Raw genomic sequence first — 22,517 nt, forward strand, 5'->3', positions numbered from 1 at the left:
CCGGTCCACGGCGTCATCCTTACTTGTGGGATATTCTCTTCCCCAACAGGAAATGGCAAAGAGCCCAGCAAAGCTGGTCACATGATCCCTCCTAGGCTCCGCCTACCCCAGTCATTCTCTTTGCCGTTGTACAGGCAACATCTCCACGGAGATGGCTTAGAGTTTTTTAGTGTTTAACTGTAGTTTTTATTATTCAATCAAGAGTTTGTTATTTTAAAATAGTGCTGGTATGTACTATTTACTCAGAAACAGAAAAGAGATGAAGATTTCTGTTTGTATGAGGAAAATGATTTTAGCAACCGTTACTAAAATCCATGGCTGTTCCACACAGGACTGTTGAGAGGAATTAACTTCAGTTGGGGGAACAGTGAGCAGTCTCTTGCTGCTTGAGGTATGACACATTCTAACAAGACGATGTAATGCTGGAAGCTGTCATTTTCCCTATGGGATCCGGTAAGCCATGTTTATTAAGATAGTAAATAAGGGCTTCACAAGGGCTTATTAAGACTGTAGACTTTTTCTGGGCTAAATCGATTCATTATTAACACATATTTAGCCTTGAGGAATCATTTAATCTGGGTATTTTGATAAGATTATATCGGCAGGCACTTTTTTAGACATCTTATTCTTTAGGGGCTTTCCCAAATCATAGGCAGAGCCTCATTTTCACGCCGGTGTTGCGCACTTGTTTTTGAGAGGCATGACATGCAGTCGCATATGTGAGGAGCTCTGATACATAGAAAAGACTTTCTGAAGGCGTCATTTGGTATCGTATTCCCCTTTGGGCTTGGTTGGGTCTCAGCAAAGCAGATACCAGGGACTGTAAAGGGGTTAAAGTTAAAAACGGCTCCGGTTCCGTTATTTTAAGGGTTAAAGCTTCCAAATTTGGTGTGCAATACTTTTAAGGCTTTAAGACACTGTGGTGAAATTTTGGTGAATTTTGAACAATTCCTTCATATTTTTTCGCAATTGCAGTAATAAAGTGTGTTCAGTTTAAAATTTAAAGTGACAGTAACGGTTTTATTTTAAAACGTTTTTTGTACTTTGTTATCAAGTTTATGCCTGTTTAACATGTCTGAACTACCAGATAGACTGTGTTCTGAATGTGGGGAAGCCAGAGTTCCTTCTCATTTAAATAAATGTGATTTTTGTGACAATGACAATGATGCCCAAGATGATTCCTCAAGTGAGGGGAGTAAGCATGGTACTGCATCATTCCCTCCTTCGTCTACACGAGTCTTGCCCACTCAGGAGGCCCCTAGTACATCTAGCGCGCCAATACTCCTTACTATGCAACAATTAACGGCTGTAATGGATAATTCTGTCAAAAACATTTTAGCCAAAATGCACACTTATCAGCGTAAGCGCGACTGCTCTGTTTTAGATACTGAAGAGCATGACGACGCTGATAATAATGGTTCTGAAGGGCCCCTAAACCAGTCTGATGGGGCCAGGGAGGTTTTGTCTGAGGGAGAAATTACAGATTCAGGGAACATTTCTCAACAAGCTGAACCTGATGTGATTACGTTTAAATTTAAGTTGGAACATCTCCGCGCTCTGCTTAAGGAGGTATTATCCACTCTGGATGATTGTGACAATTTGGTCATCCCAGAGAAGCTATGTAAAATGGACAAGTTCCTAGAGGTCCCGGGGCTCCCAGAAGCTTTTCCTATACCCAAGCGGGTGGCGGACATTGTAAATAAAGAATGGGAAAGGCCCGGTATTCCTTTCGTCCCTCCCCCCATATTTAAAAAATTGTTTCCTATGGTCGACCCCAGAAAGGACTTATGGCAGACAGTCCCCAAGGTCGAGGGAGCGGTTTCCACTTTAAACAAACGCACCACTATACCCATAGAAGATAGTTGTGCTTTCAAAGATCCTATGGATAAAAAATTAGAAGGTTTACTTAAAAAGATGTTTGTTCAGCAGGGTTACCTTCTACAACCAATTTCATGCATTGTCCCTGTCGCTACAGCCGCATGTTTCTGGTTCGATGAGCTGGTAAAGGCGGTCGATAGTGATTCTCCTCCTTATGAGGAGATTATGGACAAAATCAATGCTCTCAAATTGGCTAATTCTTTCACCCTAGACGCCACTTTGCAATTGGCTAGGTTAGCGGCTAAGAATTCTGGGTTTGCTATTGTGGCGCGCAGAGCGCTTTGGTTGAAATCTTGGTCAGCTGATGCGTCTTCCAAGAACAAGTTACTTAACATTCCTTTCAAGGGGAAAACGCTGTTTGGCCCTGACTTGAAAGAGATTATCTCTGATATCACTGGGGGTAAGGGCCATGCCCTTCCTCAGGATCGGCCTTTCAAGGCCAAAAATAAACCTAATTTTCGTCCCTTTCGTAGAAACGGACCAGCCCAAAGTGCTACGTCCTCTAAGCAAGAGGGTAATACTTCTCAAGCCAAGCAAGCTTGGAGACCAATGCAAGGCTGGAACAAGGGAAAGCAGGCCAAGAAACCTGCCACTGCTACCAAGACAGCATGAAATGTTGGCCCCCGATCCGGGACCGGATCTGGTGGGGGGTAGACTCTCTCTCTTCGCTCAGGCTTGGGCAAGAGATGTTCTGGATCCTTGGACACTAGAAATAGTCTCCCAAGGTTATCTTCTGGAATTCAAGGGGCTTCCCCCAAGGGGGAGGTTCCACAGGTCTCAGTTGTCTTCAGACCACATAAAAAGACAGGCATTCTTACATTGTGTAGAAGACCTGTTAACAATGGGAGTGATTCATCCTGTTCCATTAGGAGAACAAGGGATGGGGTTCTACTCCAATCTGTTCATAGTTCCCAAAAAAGAGGGAACGTTCAGACCAATCTTAGATCTCAAGATCTTAAACAAGTTTCTCAAGGTTCCATCGTTCAAGATGGAAACCATTCGAACAATTCTTCCTTCCATCCAGGAAGGTCAATTCATGACCACGGTGGATTTAAAGGATGCGTATCTACATATTCCTATCCACAAGGAACATCATCGGTTCCTAAGGTTCGCATTCCTGGACAAGCATTACCAGTTCGTGGCGCTTCCTTTCGGATTAGCCACTGCTCCAAGGATTTTCACAAAGGTACTAGGGTCCCTTCTAGCTGTGCTAAGACCAAGGGGCATTGCTGTAGTACCTTACTTGGACGACATTCTGATTCAAGCGTCGTCCCTTCCTTAAGCAAAGGCTCACACGGACATCGTCCTGGCCTTTCTCAGATCTCACGGATGGAAAGTGAACGTGGAAAAGAGTTCTCTATCTCCGTCGACAAGGGTTCCCTTCTTGGGAACAATAATAGACTCCTTAGAAATGAGGATTTTTCTGACAGAGGCCAGAAAAACAAGACTTCTAGACTCTTGTCGGATACTTCATTCCGTTCCTCTTCCTTCCATAGCGCAGTGCATGGAAGTGATAGGTTTGATGGTAGCGGCAATGGACATAGTTCCTTTTGCGCGCATTCATCTAAGACCATTACAACTGTGCATGCTCAGTCAGTGGAATGGGGACTATACAGACTTGTCTCCGAGGATACAAGTAAATCAGAGGACCAGAGACTCACTCCGTTGGTGGCTGTCCCTGGACAACCTGTCACAAGGGATGACCTTCCGCAGACCAGAGTGGGTCATTGTCACGACCGACGCCAGTCTGATGGGCTGGGGCGCGGTCTGGGGATCCCTGAAAGCTCAGGGTCTTTGGTCTCGGGAAGAATCTCTTCTACCGATAAATATTCTGGAACTGAGAGCGATATTCAATGCTCTCAAGGCTTGGCCTCAGCTAGCGAGGGCCAAGTTCATACGGTTTCAATCAGACAACATGACAACTGTTGCGTACATCAACCATCAGGGGGGAACAAGGAGTTCCCTGGCGATGGAAGAAGTGACCAAAATCATTCAATGGGCGGAGTCTCACTCCTGCCACCTGTCTGCAATCCACATCCCAGGAGTGGAAAATTGGGAAGCGGATTTTCTGAGTCGTCAGACATTGCATCCGGGGGAGTGGGAACTCCATCCGGAAATCTTTGCCCAAATCACTCAACTGTGGGGCATTCCAGACATGGATCTGATGGCCTCTCGTCAGAACTTCAAAGTTCCTTGCTACGGGTCCAGATCCAGGGATCCCAAGGCGGCTCTAGTGGATGCACTAGTAGCACCTTGGACCTTCAAACTAGCTTATGTATTCCCGCCGTTTCCTCTCATCCCCAGGCTGGTAGCCAGGATCAATCAGGAGAGGGCGTCGGTGATCTTGATAGCTCCTGCGTGGCCACGCAGGACTTGGTATGCAGATCTGGTGAATATGTCATCGGCTCCACCATGGAAGCTACCTTTGAGACGAGACCTTCTTGTTCAAGGTCCGTTCGAACATCCGAATCTGGTCTCACTCCAGCTGACTGCTTGGAGATTGAACACTTGATCTTATCGAAGCGAGGGTTCTCAGATTCTGTTATCGATACTCTTGTTCAGGCCAGAAAGCCTGTAACTAGAAAGATTTACCACAAAATTTGGAAAAAATATATCTGTTGGTGTGAATCTAAAGGATTCCCTTGGGACAAGGTTAAGATTCCTAAGATTCTATCCTTCCTTCAAGAAGGATTGGAAAAAGGATTATCTGCAAGTTCCCTGAAGGGACAGATTTCTGCCTTGTCTGTTACTTCACAAAAAGCTGGCAGCTGTGCCAGATGTTCAAGCCTTTGTTCAGGCTCTGGTTAGAATCAAGCCTGTTTACAAACCTTTGACTCCTCCTTGGAGTCTCAACTTAGTTCTTTCAGTTCTTCAGGGGGTTCCGTTTGAACCCTTACATTCCGTTGATATTAAGTTATTATCTTGGAAAGTTTTGTTTTTGGTTGCAATTTCTTCTGCTAGAAGAGTTTCAGAATTATCTGCTCTGCAGTGTTCTCCTCCTTATCTGGTGTTCCATGCAGATAAGGTGGTTTTACGTACTAAACCTGGTTTTCTTCCAAAAGTTGTTTCTAACAAAAACATTAACCAGGAGATTATCGTACCTTCTCTGTGCCCGAAACCAGTTTCAAAGAAGGAACGTTTGTTGCACAATCTGGATGTTGTTCGCGCTCTAAAATTCTATTTAGACGCTACAAAGGATTTTAGACAAACATCTTCCTTGTTTGTTGTTTATTCCGGTAAAAGGAGAGGTCAAAAAAGCAACTTCTACCTCTCTCTCTTTTTGGATTAAAAGCATCATCAGATTGGTTTACGAGACTGCCGGACGGCAGCCTCCCGAAAGAATCACAGCTCATTCCACTAGGGCTGTGGCTTCCACATGGGCCTTCAAGAACGAGGCTTCTGTTGATCAGATATGTAGGGCAGCGACTTGGTCTTCACTGCACACTTTTACCAAATTTTACAAGTTTGATACTTTTGCTTCTTCTGAGGCTATTTTTGGGAGAAAGGTTTTGCAAGCCGTGGTGCCTTCCATCTAGGTGACCTGATTTGCTCCCTCCCATCATCCGTGTCCTAAAGCTTTGGTATTGGTTCCCACAAGTAAGGATGACGCCGTGGACCGGACACACCTATGTTGGAGAAAACAGAATTTATGTTTACCTGATAAATTACTTTCTCCAACGGTGTGTCCGGTCCACGGCCCGCCCTGGTTTTTTAATCAGGTCTGATAATTTATTTTCTTTAACTACAGTCACCACGGTATCATATGGTTTCTCCTATGCAAATATTCCTCCTTAATGTCGGTCGAATGACTGGGGTAGGCGGAGCCTAGGAGGGATCATGTGACCAGCTTTGCTGGGCTCTTTGCCATTTCCTGTTGGGGAAGAGAATATCCCACAAGTAAGGATGACGCCGTGGACCGGACACACCGTTGGAGAAAGTAATTTATCAGGTAAACATAAATTCTGTTTTTTCTTACCTTTAAAATTTGACATTCCCTGTGGGCTGTTAGGCTCGTGGGGGCTGAAAATGCTTCATTTTATTGCGTCATTCTTGGCGCAGAGTTATTTGGCGCAAATTTTTTTTTTTCTGTTTCCGGCGTCATACGTATCGCCGGAAGTTGCGTAATTTTTGACGTTCTTTTGCGCCAAAAATGTCGGCGTTCCGGATGTGGCGTCATTTTTGGCGCCAAAAGCATTTATTTGGCGCTAAAAAAAAAAATTGGCGTCACTTTTGTCTCAACATTATTTAAGTCTCATTTTTTATTGCTTCTGGTTGCTAGAAGCTTGTTCACTGGCATTTTTTCCCATTCCTGAAACTGTCTTTTAAGGAATTTGATCAATTTTGCTTTATATGTTGTTTTTTCTATTACATATTGCAAGATGTCCCATGTTGAAGCTGAGTCAGAAGATACTTCTGAAAAATCGCTGCCTGGTGCTGGAGCTACCAAAGCTAAGTGTATCTGCTGTAAATTTTTGGTAGCTGTTCCTCCAGCTGTTTGTATTGAATGTCATGACAAACTTGTTAATGCAGATAATATTTCCTTTAGTAAAGTTACATTACCTGTTGCTGTTCCACTAACATCTAATACTCAGAGTGTTCCTGATAACATAAGAGATTTTGTTTCTAAATCCATTAAGAAGGCTATGTCTGTTATTCCTCCTTCTAGTAAACGTAAAAAGTCTTTTAAAACTTCTCATTTTTCAGATGAATTTTTAAATGAACATCATCATTCTGATTCTGATAATGGCTCTTCTGGTTCAGAGGATTCTGTCTCAGAGGTTGATGCTGATAAATCTTCATATTTATTTAAAATGGAATTTATTCGTTCTTTACTTAAAGAAGTCCTAATTGCATTAGAAATTGAGGATTCTGGTCCTCTTGATACTAAATCTAAACGTTTAGATAAGGTTTTTAAATCTCCTGTAGTTATTCCAGAAGTTTTTCCTGTTCCTGGTGCTATTTCTGAAGTAATTTCCAGGGAATGGAATAATTTGGGTAATTCATTTACTCCTTCTAAACGTTTTAAGCAATTATATCCTGTGCCATCTGACAGATTAGAATTTTGGGACAAAATCCCTAAGGTTGATGGGGCTGTCTCTACTCTTGCTAAGCGTACTACCATTCCTACGGCAGATGGTACTTCCTTTAAGGATCCTTTAGATAGGAAAATTGAATCCTTTCTAAGAAAAGCTTACTTGTGTTCAGGTAATCTTCTTAGACCTGCTATATCTTTGGCGGATATTGCTGCAGCTTAAACTTTTTGGTTGGAAGCTTTAGCGCAACAAGTAACAGATAATAATTCTCATAGCATTATTATTCTTCTTCAACATGCTAATAATTTGTGATGCCATCTTTGATATCATTAGAATTGATGTCAGGTATATGTCTCTAGCTATTTTAGCTAGAAGAGCTTTATGGCTTAAAACTTGGAATGCTGATATGTCTTCTAAGTCTACTCTGCTTTCCCTTTCTTTCCAGGGTAATAAATTATTTGGTTCTCAGTTGGATTCTATTACCTCAACTGTTACTGGAGGGAAAGGAACTTTTTTACCACAGGATAAAAAATCTAAAGGTAAATTTAGGTCTAATAATCGTTTTCGTTCATTTCGTCACAACAAGGAACAAAAGCCTGATCCTTCATCCTCAGGAGCGGTATCGGTTTGGAAACCATCTCCAGTCTGGAATAAATCCAAGCCTTTTAGAAAATCAAAGCCAGCTCCTAAGTCCACATGAAGGTGCGGCCCTCATTCCAGCTCAGCTGGTAGGGGGCAGATTACGTTTTTTTCAAAGGAATTTGTATCAATTCCGTTCACAATCTTTGGATTCAGAATATTGTTTCAGAAGGGTACAGAATTGGCTTCAAGATAAGGCCTCCTGCAAAGAGATTTTTTTCTTTCCCGTGTCCCAGTAAATCCAGCGAAGGCTCAAGCATTTCTGAATTGTGTTTCAGATCTAGAGTTGGCTGGAGTAATTATGCCAGTTCCAGTTCTGGAACAGGGGATGGGGTTTTATTCAAATCTCTTCATTGTACCAAAGAAGGAGAATTCCTTCAGACCAGTTCTGGATCTAAAAATATTGAATCCTTATGTAAGGATACCAACATTCAAAATGGTAACTGTAAGGACTATCCTGCCTTTTGTTCAGCAAGGGCATTATATGTCTACAATAGATTTACAGGATGCATATCTGCATATTCCGATTCATCCAGATCACTATCAGTTTCTGAGATTCTCGTTCCTAGACAAGCATTACCAGTTTGTGGCTCTGCCGTTTGGCCTAGCTACAGCTCCAAGAATTTTTACAAAGGTTCTCGGTGCCCTTCTGTCTGTAATCAGAGAACAGGGTTTTGTGGTATTTCCTTATTTGGACGATATCTTGGTACTTGCTCAGTCTTCACATTTAGCAGAATCTCATACGAATCGACTTGTGTTGTTTCTTCAAGATCATGGTTGGAGGATCAATTTACTAAAAAGTTCATTGATTCCTCAGACAAGGGTAACCTTTTTGGGTTTCCAGATAGATTCAGTGTCCATGACGCTATCTTTGACAGACAAGAGACGTCTAAAATTGATATCAGCTTGTCGAAACCTTCAGTCACAATCATTCCCTTCGGTAGCCTTATGCATGGAAATTCTAGGTCTTATGACTGCTGCATCGGACGCGATCCCCTTTGCTCGTTTTCACATGCGACCTCTTCAGCTCTGTATGCTGAACCAGTGGTGCAGGGATTACACAAAGATATCTCAATTAATATCTTTAAAGCCGAATGTACGACACTCTCTGACGTGGTGGACAGATCTCCATCGTTTAGTTCAGGGGGCTTCTTTTGTTCTTCCGACCTGGACTATAATCTCAACAGATGCAAGTCTTACAGGTTGGGGAGCTGTGTGGGGGTCTCTGACGGCACAAGGGGTTTGGGAATCTCAGGAGGTGAGATTACCGATCAATATTTTGGAACTCCGTGCAATTTTCAGAGCTCTTCTGAAGAGAAAATCGTTCATTTGTTTTCAGACAGACAATGTCACATCTGTGGCATACATCAATCATCAAGGAGGGACTCACAGCCCTCTGGCTATGAAAGAAGTATCTCGAATTCTGGTTTGGGCGGAATCCAGCTCCTGTCTAATTTCTGCGGTTCATATCCCAGGTATAGACAATTGGGAAGCGGATTATCTCAGTCGCCAAACGTTGCATCCGGGCGAATGGTCTCTTCACCCAGAGGTATTTCTTCAGATTGTCCAAATGTGGGGACTTCCAGAAATAGATCTGATGGCTTCTCATCTAAACAAGAAACTTCCCATGTATCTGTCCAGATCCAGGGATCCTCAAGCGGAAGCAGTGGATGCATTGTCACTTCCTTGGAAGTATCATCCTGCTTATATCTTTCCGCCTCTAGTTCTTCTTCCAAGAGTGATCTCCAAGATTCTGAAGGAATGCTCATTTGTTCTGCTGGTAGCTCCAGCATGGCCTCACAGGTTTTGGTATGCGGATCTTGTCCGGATGGCCTCTTGCCAACCGTGGACTCTTCCGTTAAGACCAGACCTTCTGTCGCAAGGTCATTTTTTCCCATCAGGATCTCAAATCCTTAAATTTAAAGGTATGGAGATTGAATGCTTGATTCTTGGTCAAAGAGGTTTCTATGACTCTGTGATTAATACTATGTTACAGGCTCGTAAATCTGTATCTAGGGAGATATATTATAGAGTCTGGAAGACTTATATTTCTTGGTGTCTTTCTCATCATTTTTCTTGGCATTCTTTTAGAATTCCGAGAATTTTACAGTTTCTTCAGGATGGTTTGGATAAAGGTTTGTCTGCAAGTTCCTTGAAAGGACAAATCTCTGCTCTTTCTGTTTTTCACAGAAAGATTGCTAATCTTCCTGATATTCATGGTTTTGTACAAGCTTTGGTTCGTATAAAACCTGTCATTAAGTCAATTTCTCCTCCTTGGAGTTTGAATTTGGATCTGGGGGCTCTTCAAGCTCCTCCGTTTGAACCTATGCATTCATTGGACATTAAATTACTTTCTTGGAAAGTTTTGTTCCTTTTGGCCATCTCTTCTGCCAGAAGAGTTTCTGAATTATCTGCTCTTTCTTGTGAGTCTCCTTTTCTGATTTTTCACCAGGATAAGGCGGTTTTGCGAACTTCTTTTGCATTTTTACCTAAGGTTGTGAATTCCAACAACATTAGTAGAGAAATTGTGGTTCCTTCATTATGTCCTAATCCTAAGAATTCTAAGGAGAAATCATTGCATTCTTTGGATGTAGTTAGAGCTTTGAAATATTATGTTGAAGCCACTAAGAATTTCCGAAAGACTTCTAGTCTATTTGTTATCTTTTCCGGTTCTAGGAAAGGTCAGAAGGCCTCTGCCATTTCTTTGGCGTCTTGGTTAAGGTCTTTGATTCATCATGCTTATGTCGAGTCGGGTAAAACTCAGCCTCAAAGGATTACAGCTCTTTCTACTAAGTCAGTTTCTACTTCCTGGGCGTTTAGGAATGAAGCTTCGGTTGATCAGATTTGCAAAGCAGCAACTTGGTCTTCTTTGCATACTTTTACTAAATTCTACCATTTTGATGTGTTTTCTTCTTCTGAAGCTGTTTTTGGTAGAAAAGTACTTCAGGCAGCTGTTTCAGTTTGAATCTTCTGCTTATGTTTTCAGTTTTTTTCATTATAAAATGTAAACTTTATTTTGGGTGTGGATTATTTTTTCAGCGGAATTGGCTGTCTTTATTTTATCTCTCCCTCTCTAGTGACTCTTGCATGGAAAGATCCACATCTTGGGTAGTCATTATCCCATACGTCACTAGCTCATGGACTCTTGCTAATTACATGAAAGAAAACATAATTTATGTAAGAACTTACCTGATAAATTCATTTCTTTCATATTAGCAAGAGTCCATGAGGCCCACCCTTTTGTGGTGGTTATGATTTTTTTGTATAAAGCACAATTATTCCAATTCCTTATTTTTTATGCTTTCGCACTTTTTTCTTATCACCCCACTTCTTGGCTATTCGTTAAACTGATTTGTGGGTGTGGTGAGGGGTGTATTTGTAGGCATTTTGAGGTTTGGGAAACTTTGCCCCTCCTGGTAGGAATGTATATCCCATACGTCACTAGCTCATGGACTCTTGCTAATATGAAAGAAATGAATTTATCAGGTAAGTTCTTACATAAATTGTTTTTTCAAATTTCATAATTTTATTTCGGTTTACTGGTCCTTTGTCATGTCATGTAACGGTCATCAGTCAATTTTACACATGCCCAGTAGTAGCTGGTGCTTCAGTGTGCATATAACTGCACATTTTGATAATGTAGCTAAATTGGAAATTCTATTTAAACTACATGCTCTATCTAAAATTTCTGAATCATGAGGTTTTTTTTTTTTTTTCCCTATGCAGAATTAATACTGCCACGCACTACAGCCTATATTCCTCATGTTTGTCTGAAAATTATAAAAGGCTTGAATCGGTTGCTTTATAGGACATGGTACTTTTTGGAATTTTGACTGTTGTATCAAACAGTAGAAGCCCAAACGTTTATATCCCTACAATAGTTTTTATATTTTGCTCCTTGGGAACTTTTTAATATTTGTGAATATGCTTCTCAAGATTTGCTTTTAGTTGCAGTACTTGTGTGCTTTGTTTAAAGCCGTGCGGTGAGGGATGTTTTATTTTGTTAATACCTCTTTGCATGGGTTGAAAAACTATCCGGTCTATAGATTTTACAATTAAATAAAAATATTTTCTTTTTAAAATTGCTTTTAGGATCTCCAGACTTGGCAACTGGTGGGCAAATACAGGAAAACCTACCCCCTATTGGTGTATTTTGGGACATTGAAAACTGTTCTGTACCCAGCGGTCGGTCTGCTGTAACCGTGGTGAAACGGATCCGGGAGCGGTTTTTCAGAGGTCATAGGGAGGCAGAATTCATCTGCGTCTGCGACATCAGTAAAGAAAACAAAGAAGTAATTGAGGAACTCAATAACTGTCAGGTATAAGCTCCCATATTAACGTTGTTGTACTAGCAGTAAGACACTTTACATTAACAGTTGTGTCTTTTTGTATGTAGAGGGGTTGGTGGCTCAATGGCTTTGCAACTAGCCCTGCTGATTGGATAAAGTGTGGGTAGTGCAGTGTAGTCTCAGGTCCTGAGCGTCACTTCTACTATGTGTTTAACCTCTTTGCAGGGGTTAAACGCACAGTACAGCGGTGTTGATAGTCTTAAAGTTACAAACTCTTAACAGATTAGCTCATGTCATTTTTTTTTTCCCATACTATAATGACCCTTTAAAGAGAAATGCACTCTGTAAGAGAGAAAATGTGATAATTCCCTTAGTCTTTTTTTCTAATGTGTATAACACTTAAAGGGACATGAAACCCACATTTTTTTCTTTCATGATTTAGAGTATGCAATTTTAAAAAACCTTTTTTTTTCAATTTACTCCTAAATATCTAATTTTCTTCTCTTGATATTCTTTGATGAAAAGCATATCTAGATAGGCTCAGTAGCTGCTGATTGGTGTCTGCACATAGATGTCTTGTGATTGGCTCACCCATGTGCATTGCTATTTCTTTAACAAAGGATATGAAAAAAAAATAAAGCAAATTAGATAATAGAAGTAAATTAGAATGTTTTAAAATTGTATCCACTATCTGAATTATGAGAGAATTTTTTTGGGTTTAGTGTCCCTTTAAGTGTATTTGGCAGTTTAGTTTGTCATTCTTTGTTTCAGATTTCGAAACCGTGCAGTAAATTAGTTCAGCATTAAAGGGACAGTATACGCCAATTTTCATATAACTGCATGTAATAGACACTAATATAAAGAAGAATATGCACAGATACTGATCTAATCCAGTGTAAAACCTTTTTAAAAACTTACTTAGAAGCTCCCAGTTTAGCTCTGTTTATGAGGTTAGGCGGAAAAAACGGGAACACTCAACACCTCCCGCATATGAAAAGACAGATTATACTAACAGGAGCTGAGTCTGTAGACATTATACATTAAAAACTTTGGGGCTTGGTTAGGAGTCTGGTTAAAAAACAAAAAACAGAACTAAACATTGTTACAAAAACTCTCCCAGATGGGCTAAATAAATGAATCATCTACAAAAAAAATTATGCAACGAAAAACATAGTGTACATTGTCCCTTTAAGTTGTCGTTTGTAAAACTTAAACGCATAGTAACATAGTCAATAGAGCAAAAATGACTTGCTCTAAAAAACAAGTGTTTTTTGCTTTGGAATACCATTAATTGTTTGGATTCGTCTGCTATACTTAAACAATTTGAATTAACCCCTGCACGCTGTTGGGGGCATTCCATGCTGTCCTAACAGTGCTGAGCTTTAAAGGGACATTAAACCCAAACATTTTCTTTAATGATTCACATGGAGAATACAATTTTTAAAAACTTTCCAATTTATTTCTATTATCAAATTTATTTCATTCTCATGTTATTCTTTGAAGAGATACCTAGGTAGGTAGCGTGCACGTGCCTGAACCACTACATGACAGGAAATAGTGCTCCTGCTAATGTATAACATTATACAACTGCTGCTAAAAAGTGCTGTAGGCACGTGCACACTCTTGAGCTTACATTTCTGCTTTTCAACAAAGTATAAGAAGAAAACTAAGAAAATACAATAGATGTAAATTAGAAAGTTTTTTTTAAAATGTTATGTTCTATCTGAATCATGAAAGAAAAAAATAGATTTTATGTCCCTTTTAATGCCGAAAACCGTCTCGGCATGGAACGTCTTAACTTATAAAGTGTCCTCCCCTTTTTGACTAACTCAAAACTGGGGGCGTACCTAGCAACATAGGCAGTCCCCATGATCAGATCCTCGCCTTGAAATCATGTGATCGCATAGATGACTGCATGATTTCATTTTTACAGCAAGTGTTGCGATACACTTGGGCCGTACATGAATGAGTTAAATAACACTAGCTGTTATAATAGTAAATTAAATCACATTAAGAGGAACAAACACATTAGAGTATTCAATTGTATGAGAATGCAGCATGTCTGCAGAAAGAATGGGTCACGTGAAGGGACTGTTTTGCTTTGCCGCCCTGCGCCGCATCAAGCTGTAATTTTCAAACAGCGCTGCACTCTAAGTTTCATTAACACAGTGCAACCATAGTGAAGCGCTGTAGAAGAGAGCAGGCAAATATTGAGCAGGACTGGTTCTCATGGATTTTTTTTTTTTCAACCCCGCCACCTAGCCTTTCCTAGTCTGCAAAGCTGTGACTCCTGAATATGACATTCTTGTGAGCAATGCACCTTTTACTGCATTTTTACCTTATAATTATGTTTAGGCCTAGAGTAAAGGAAAAATGCTTATTCAAGAGATATTTAAAAAAATGAACTCCCCCCCCCCCCCTGCTAATTTGCAATGAGATTTTCAGTTGGTGCAATATAAAACTTGACAAATTACTTTTTTCTCCAGTTAATCAACACATTGCAATTGAGATGATGCTTCATTGTAACTGCCTAATATAAATTACATTTCATTTCAAAATGACCTGCAGAAAAATTTTCACTATAAAAAATGTAATCTAAAAGTTGCTTATTTTTTTTTATTTACGTATTTGAAATAGCTGGTTTCACTCACTGAAAGCACCACCCATTGTTTAGAACAGCATGATCATTCAAATAAGCTGAGCCTGTAGAAAGAGCAGATGCTTTGTTTGCAATGACCCATTTTACTTGCTCAAGTGTATTCCTTTTACAAATTGCTACTTAACTTTTTTTGGCATTTTAAATAGCTAATTTTGCCTGTTTCTATACGTAAGTACAGGTTAAAGAAAAGTTGTGTAAACATAGCCAGCAGAAAAAATTGCACTTCCAGTAGGAGGTAGACAAGATAAGCAATACAATGTTAATGTTTCAATTGGTCTTTGTTTTACAGATTGATTTAATATAAAAAAGCAAGTGTGTGTACAGAAAGTGATAAAATAAGGAGATTGCTTTCCCTTGAAGCTCAACCCATTTTGATTGGTGGTGGTTTCAAAGTATAAAAAAGCTATTTTAAGCAGAAAAATAAACCCTAAATGAGCAATTTCTCCTACATTTTATGCTCTGCAGCTGGGAATAACAAGTCATTGGAAACACTAAGGTAAAAGCAAATTTTACATTACTGTTCCTATAAATCTTATCGATTCCCTTTTCCTCTTCAGGTGACTGTTGCTCACATAAATGCTACAGCAAAGAATGCTGCAGATGACAAACTAAGGCAGAGTTTACGAAGATTTGCTGACACGCACACTTCTCCAGCTACCGTGGTTCTGGTTTCCAGTGAGTAAACTTTATTTTAATTTTTTTTTTTTTTTTTTCTGGTGGGATTTGTTACTAAAACTCTTAATTTAACCCATAAAGAATGTATGCTTAGTGAGAGGTTTAAAGTAATTTTATGAGTGTATTTGTATGGCTGGATGTATATAAAAAAACAAAACCTTACGTTTAATGCCTAGAGTTTAAAAGGACACTGAACCCAAATTTTTTTTTTCGTGATTCAGAGCATGACCTTTTTTAAGCAACTTTCTAATTTACTTCTATTAATTTTTCTTCATTCTCTTGGTATCTTTATTTGAAATGTAAGTTTAGATGCCGGACCATTTTTGGTGAACAACCTGGGTTGTTCTTGCTGATTTGGTGGATAAATTCATCCACCAATAAAAAAGTGCTGTCCAGAGGTCTGAACCAAAAAAGCTTAGATGCCTTTCAAATAAAGATAGCAAGAGTACAAAGAAATTGATAATAGGAGTAAATTAGAAAGTTGCTTAAAATTGCATGCTCTATCTGAATCACGAGAGACAAAAATTGGGTTCAGTGTCTCTTTAAAAAAAGAAATTCCCAACTAAGACTGCCCCCTCCCTGGGTGCTTTACATGACTTTGTCAATGGAATCAGTAGTGACGGGATGTGTATTCTGATCCTTTGTGAGGATGCGGAAGTAAGCGGGTGTTCTTTCCCTTTGGATAATTTCATGGGCGGATTGATTCCTGTTAAAGATCCACACTCTAAGATCTGTATTTGCACAGATCTGTGTTTTCACAAGAGGGGGCTGTAAAATATGACACTTGTCCCTTTTTGCTTTTCTCAGTTACTGAGCACTATATATCATTCAATAATCATCAGTGAGTTCTGGCACCTTTTTTCTTCTTTTACAATAAAAGCAGTGTGTGTAATTTATTTACTTTTTTTTTCTGGATATATTTTCATTATTTTGCCTGCTTTTGCTGTAAGTGTGCTTGTTCAACTTTCTTGAGAGAAAGTATGGTGCACTTTATCTGAGCCTTCCGCATTCTACACAGTGATTGGTTAGCTCACAGCACTAAAGCTTATTTACATTTTTCTGTAACTTGGCACAGCAAAGGTTGCCAGGACTGTGGGTTCCACCAGATTTCTCTATGGATGCCTTTCTGTTTTCTAGGCTGCATTTTGTACAAACTTTTAATTTAATTATGTGTTTTCGCGCCTATATGAATAAGTCTTGTGGCTTTAGCTGTATAACTTACTGAATTTCATTTTTGCTTAGCTGATGTTAATTTTGCTCTGGAGCTTAGCGATTTGAGACATCGACATGGTTTCCAGATTATCCTGGTCCACAAGAACCAAGCTTCAGAGGCACTCCTGCAACACGCTCATGAGTTAATCCGATTTGATGAGTTTATTACTGATCTGCCTCCAAGATTACCCCTTAAAATGCAGGTAAGAGGAAAGTTAGAGTAATAGAGGGTTTCAGACTTAACTTTTTTTCTTTCATGTAATTAGCAAGAGTCCATGAGCTAGTGACGTATGGGATATACATTCCTACCAGGAGGGGCAAAGTTTCCCAAACCTCAAAATGCCTATAAATACACCCCTCACCACACCCACAATTCACTTTGCTTTCCATTTCTTTCCAGGGTAACAAATTATTTGGTTCTCAGTTGGATTCCATTATTTCAACTGTTACTGGTGGGAAAGGAACTTTTTTACCACAGGATAAAAAATCTAAAGGTAAAAACAGGGCTAATAATCGTTTTCGTTCCTTTCGTTTCAACAAAGAACAAAAACCTGATCCTTCATCCTCAGGAGCAGTTTAGGTTTGGAAACCATCTCCAGTCTGGAATAAATCCAAGCCAGCTAGAAAGGCAAAGCCTGCTTCTAAGTCCACATGAAGGTGCGGCCCTCGTTCCAGCTCAGCTGGTAGGGGGCAGGTTACGTTTTTTCAAGGAAATTTGGATCAATTCTGTTCACAATCTTTGGATTCAGAGCATTGTTTTAGAAGGGTACAGAATTGGTTTCAAGATGAGACCTCCTGCAAAGAGATTTTTTCTTTCCCGTGTCCCAGTAAATCCAGTAAAAGCTCAAGCATTTCTGAAATGTGTTTCAGATCTAGAGTTGTCTGGAGTAATTATGCCAGTTCCAGTTCCGGAACAGGGGATGGGGTTTTATTCAAATCTCTTCATTGTACCAAAGAAGGAGAATTCCTTCAGACCAGTTCTGGATCTAAAAATATTGAATCGTTATGTAAGGATACCAACGTTCAAGATGGTAACTGTAAGGACTATATTGCCTTTTGTTCAGCAGGGGAATTATATGTCCACAATAGATTTACAGGATGCATATCTGCATATTCCGATTCATCCAGATCATTATCAGTTCCTGAGATTCTCTTTTCTGGACAAGCATTACCAGTTTGTGGCTCTGCCGTTTGGCCTAGCTACAGCTCCAAGAATTTTTACAAAGGTTCTCGGTGCCCTTCTGTCTGTAATCAGAGAACAGGGTATTGTGGTATTTCCTTATTTGGACGATATCTTGGTACTTGCTCAGTCTTTACATTTAGCAGAATCTCATACGAATCGACTTGTGTTGTTTCTTCAAGATCATGGTTGGAGGATCAATTTACCAAAAAGTTCTTTGATTCCTCAGACAAGAGTAACCTTTCTGGGTTTCCAGATGGATTCAGTGTCCATGACTCTGTCTTTAACAGACAAGAGACGTCTAAAATTGATTGCAGCTTGTCGAAACCTTCAGTCACAATCATTCTCTTCGGTAGCCTTATGCATGGAAATTCTAGGTCTTATGACTGCTGCATCGGACGCGATCCCCTTTGCTCGTTTTCACATGCGACCTCTTCAGCTCTGTATGCTGAAGCAATGGTGCAAGGATTACACGAAGATTTCTCAAATAATATCTTTAAAACCGATTGTTCGACACTCTCTAACATGGTGGACAGACCACCATCGTTTAATTCAGGGGGCTTCTTTTGTGCTTCCGACCTGGACTGTAATTTCAACAGATGCAAGTCTTTCAGGTTGGGGAGCTGTGTGGGGATCTCTGACAGCACAAGGAGTTTGGGAATCTCAGGAGGTGAGATTACCGATCAATATTTTGGAACTCCGTGCAATTTTCAGAGCTCTTCAGTTTTGGCCTCTTCTGAAGAGAATCGTTCATTTGTTTTCAGACGGACAATGTCACAACTGTGGCATACATCAATCATCAAGGAGGGACTCACAGTCCTCTGGCTATGAGAGAAGTATCTCGAATTTTGGTTTGGGCGGAATCCAGCTCCTGTCTAATCTCTGCGGTTCATATCCCAGGTATAGACAATTGGGAAGCGGATTATCTCAGTCGCCAAACGTTACATCCGGGCGAATGGTCTCTTCACCCAGAGGTATTTCTTCAGATTGTTCAAATGTGGGAACTTCCAGAAATAGATCTGATGGCGTCCCATCTAAACAAGAAACTTCCCAGGTATCTGTCCAGATCCCGGGATCCTCAGGCGGAGGCAGTGGATGCATTATCACTTCCTTGGAAGTATCATCCTGCCTATATCTTTCCGCCTCTAGTTCTTCTTCCAAGAGTAATATCCAAGATTCTGAAGGAATGCTCGTTTGTTCTGCTGGTAGCTCCGGCATGGCCTCACAGATTTTGGTATGCGGATCTTGTCCGGATGGCCTCTTGCCAACCGTGGACTCTTCCGTTAAGACCAGACCTTCTGTCACAAGGTCCTTTTTTCCATCAGGATCTGAAATCCTTAAATTTAAAGGTATTGAGATTGAACGCTTGATTCTTGGTCAAAGAGGTTTCTCTGACTCTGTGATTAATACTATGTTACAGGCTCGTAAATCTGTATCTCGAGAGATATATTATAGAGTCTGGAAGACTTATATTTCTTGGTGTCTTTCTCATCATTTTTCTTGGCATTCTTTTAGAATACCGAGAATTTTACAGTTTCTTCAGGATGGTTTAGATAAGGGTTTGTCCGCAAGTTCTTTGAAAGGACAAATCTCTGCTCTTTCTGTTCTTTTTCACAGAAAGATTGCTATTCTTCCTGATATTCATTGTTTTGTACAAGCTTTGGTTCGTATAAAACCTGTCATTAAGTCAATCTCTCCTCCTTGGAGTTTGAATCTGGTTCTGGGAGCTCTTCAAGCTCCTCCGTTTGAACCTATGCATTCATTGGACATTAAATTGCTTTCTTGGAAAGTTTTGTTCCTTTTGGCCATCTCTTCTGCTAGAAGAGTTTCTGAATTATCTGCTCTTTCTTGTGAGTCTCCTTTTCTGATTTTTCACCAGGATAAGGCGGTGTTGCGAACTTCTTTTGAATTTTTACCTAAAGTTGTGAATTCCAACAACATTAGTAGAGAAATTGTGGTTCCTTCATTATGTCCTAATCCTAAGAATTCTAAGGAGAAATCGTTGATGGAGTGATTGTGTAAAACTGTGAAGTGGAGCGCTGGACTCAACCCACGTTGCCGACCTCTTATACTACCTCCTTCCTAGGTAGTTCTGGATTCAAAATGGAATTTAATATGTGGAGTGTAGGTGGCGCTAGAAGTACACTAGGTATACCAAGCAATGGGTTAATAAACTGATTTTCTAAGTCTGTATTTTACTAATGTCCTTAAATGCATTGGGTGGTGATAAAAAAGATTCTAAAACTGAGTGGATAATTAACTCAAATTTATTCAATAATGTGAACATAGAAATCAACAAGATCAATCATGCATGTGGCCCACACTAATCAATCACAACACCTTTCAAATCACAATTAAAATATCAACATTAAAAAATCACACTTTGTCATTAAAATGTAAAAATATAGCAGCAATAATCTTTAAATAAATAAATCCCAGTGAAGCAGTAGTAAGGCAATACAAATGCAATAAGAATGCAATAAAAATGCAATAAAAAAGAATGCAATAAAAAATGCCGTAAAAATTGTTGAGGCAATTATATTTTTGTTCTATATGCCTTATAAAGGTTCCTATTCGTTTTGGTCTTATGAGACGGTTTTGTCCATAGATATGTTCCTTATCATAGTCAGAGTTGGGATAAACTTTCTCTTAAGTGTATAGGGCAAAACTCTGGTAATTCAAGTCTCTTCAATAGGGCATAGTACGAAAGAGACTTGAATTACCAGAGTTTTGCCCTATACACTTAAGAGAAAGTTTATCCCAACTCTGACTATGATAAGGAACATATCTATGGACAAAACCGTCTCATAAGACCAAAACGAATAGGAACCTTTATAAGGCATATAGAACAAAAATATAATTGCCTCAACAATTTTTACGGCATTTTTTATTGCATTCTTTTTTATTGCATTTTTATTGCATTCTTATTGCATTTGTATTGCCTTACTACTGCTTCACTGGGATTTATTTATTTAAAGATTATTGCTGCTATATTTTTACATTTTAATGACAAAGTGTGATTTTTTAATGTTGATATTTTAATTGTGATTTGAAAGGTGTTGTGATTGATTAGTGTGGGCCACATGCATGATTGATCTTGTTGATTTCTATGTTCACATTATTGAATAAATTTGAGTTAATTATCCACTCAGTTTTAGAATCTTTTTTATCACCACCCAATGCATTTAAGGACATTAGTAAAATACAGACTTAGAAAATCAGTTTATTAACCCATTGCTTGGTATACCTAGTGTACTTCTAGCGCCACCTACACTCCACATATTAAATTCCATAAGGAGAAATCGTTGCATTCTTTGGATGTTGTTAGAGCTTTGAAATATTATGTTGAAGCTACGAAATCTTTCCGTAAGACTTCTAGTCTATTTGTTATCTTTTCCGGTTCTAGAAAAGGCCAGAAAGCTTCTGCCATTTCTTTGGCATCTTGGTTGAAATCTTTAATTCATCTTGCTTATGTTGAGTCGGGTAAAACTCCGCCTCAGAGAATTACAGCTCATTCTACTAGGTCAGTTTCTACTTCCTGGGCGTTTAGGAATGAAGCTTCGGTTGACCAGATTTGCAAAGCAGCAACTTGGTCCTCTTTGCATACTTTTACTAAATTCTACCATTTTGATGTATTTTCTTCTTCTGAAGCAGTTTTTGGTAGAAAAGTACTTCAGGCAGCGGTTTCAGTTTGAATCTTCTGCTTATGTTTTTCGTTAAACTTTTATTTTGGGTGTGGATTATTTTCAGCAGGAATTGGCTGTCTTTATTTTATCCCTCCCTCTCTAGTGACTCTTGCGTGGAAAGATCCACATCTTGGGTAGTCATTATCCCATACGTCACTAGCTCATGGACTCTTGCTAATTACATGAAAGAAAACATAATTTATGTAAGAACTTACCTGATAAATTCATTTCTTTCATATTAGCAAGAGTCCATGAGGCCCACCCTTTTTTGTGGTGGTTATGATTTTGTATAAAGCACAATTATTCCAATTCCTTATTTTATATGCTTTCGCACTTTTTTTCTTATCACCCCACTTCTTGGCTATTCGTTAAACTGAATTGTGGGTGTGGTGAGGGGTGTATTTATAGGCATTTTGAGGTTTGGGAAACTTTGCCCCTCCTGGTAGGAATGTATATCCCATACGTCACTAGCTCATGGACTCTTGCTAATATGAAAGAAATGAATTTATCAGGTAAGTTCTTACATAAATTATGTTTTTTTTTTTTTTTAAATAAAATCGGATTTTGACAATTAAGAGTAACAAAGAAGTTCAGAATTAAAGTGATATGAACCCCCCCATTTTTGCTTTCATGATTCTGATAGTGCATTTGATTTTTAACACCTTTTCAATTTACTTTTCTAGTTTTTTGTTGTCTTGGTATTCTCATAAGCTGCTGATTGGTGGCTGCACATATATGCCTAAAGTTATTGGCTCACTCAATGCGTTAACTAGCTCCCAGTAAAGCATTGCTGCTTTTTCAACATAGGGTACCAAGAAAATGACGACAATTAGATGATAGAAATGAATTGGAAAGTTGTTTAAAATTGTATGTTCTACCTGAATCAAGAAAAAAGATTCTGGGTTTCATGTCCCTTTTTAACTGCGCAACTTCAAAAGAATAGGAACTACTCACTATGTTTTATTTCATCCTGTTCCTGCAGCTCTTTAAGCTATTAAAACAGGAGAACTGATTTGTAAAGGTGTCGGATACTGAAGCTCCGCCTTTTTGTGCTGGGGGCTGCCATCTTGGAGCTTGGTTATACTCACAGCCTGTGACAGCAGTGCACACTCACAGATCAGTGATATTGTCCATAATGGGCTACAGTTGAGTGTGCATCATGTGAGCTGTATATTTTTGCATTTTTTTTTCCCAGTTACACAATATATTTAAAATAAAAAAATACAGCTCCAGCTTTGTATCATGCACCCTAACGTGAAGCACGTT

The 22,517-nt window shown here is 39.4% G+C and overlaps 1 protein-coding gene across 1 annotated transcript in view; it reads left to right on the forward strand.

Annotated features, from left to right (window-relative positions):
* Nucleotides 1-22,517, forward strand: part of MARF1 (meiosis regulator and mRNA stability factor 1) — a 173,273-nt gene that overhangs the window by 29,723 nt on the left and 121,033 nt on the right. Inside the window, exons 5-7 of the mRNA XM_053694533.1 lie at nt 11,643-11,869; nt 15,056-15,173; nt 16,416-16,588. Coding sequence (XP_053550508.1) covers nt 11,643-11,869; nt 15,056-15,173; nt 16,416-16,588 — 518 coding nt within the window. The remainder of the gene's footprint in view (nt 1-11,642; nt 11,870-15,055; nt 15,174-16,415; nt 16,589-22,517) is intronic.

Source organism: Bombina bombina, chromosome 11, assembly GCF_027579735.1.
Source record: "Bombina bombina isolate aBomBom1 chromosome 11, aBomBom1.pri, whole genome shotgun sequence".
NCBI lineage: Eukaryota > Metazoa > Chordata > Amphibia > Anura > Bombinatoridae > Bombina > Bombina bombina.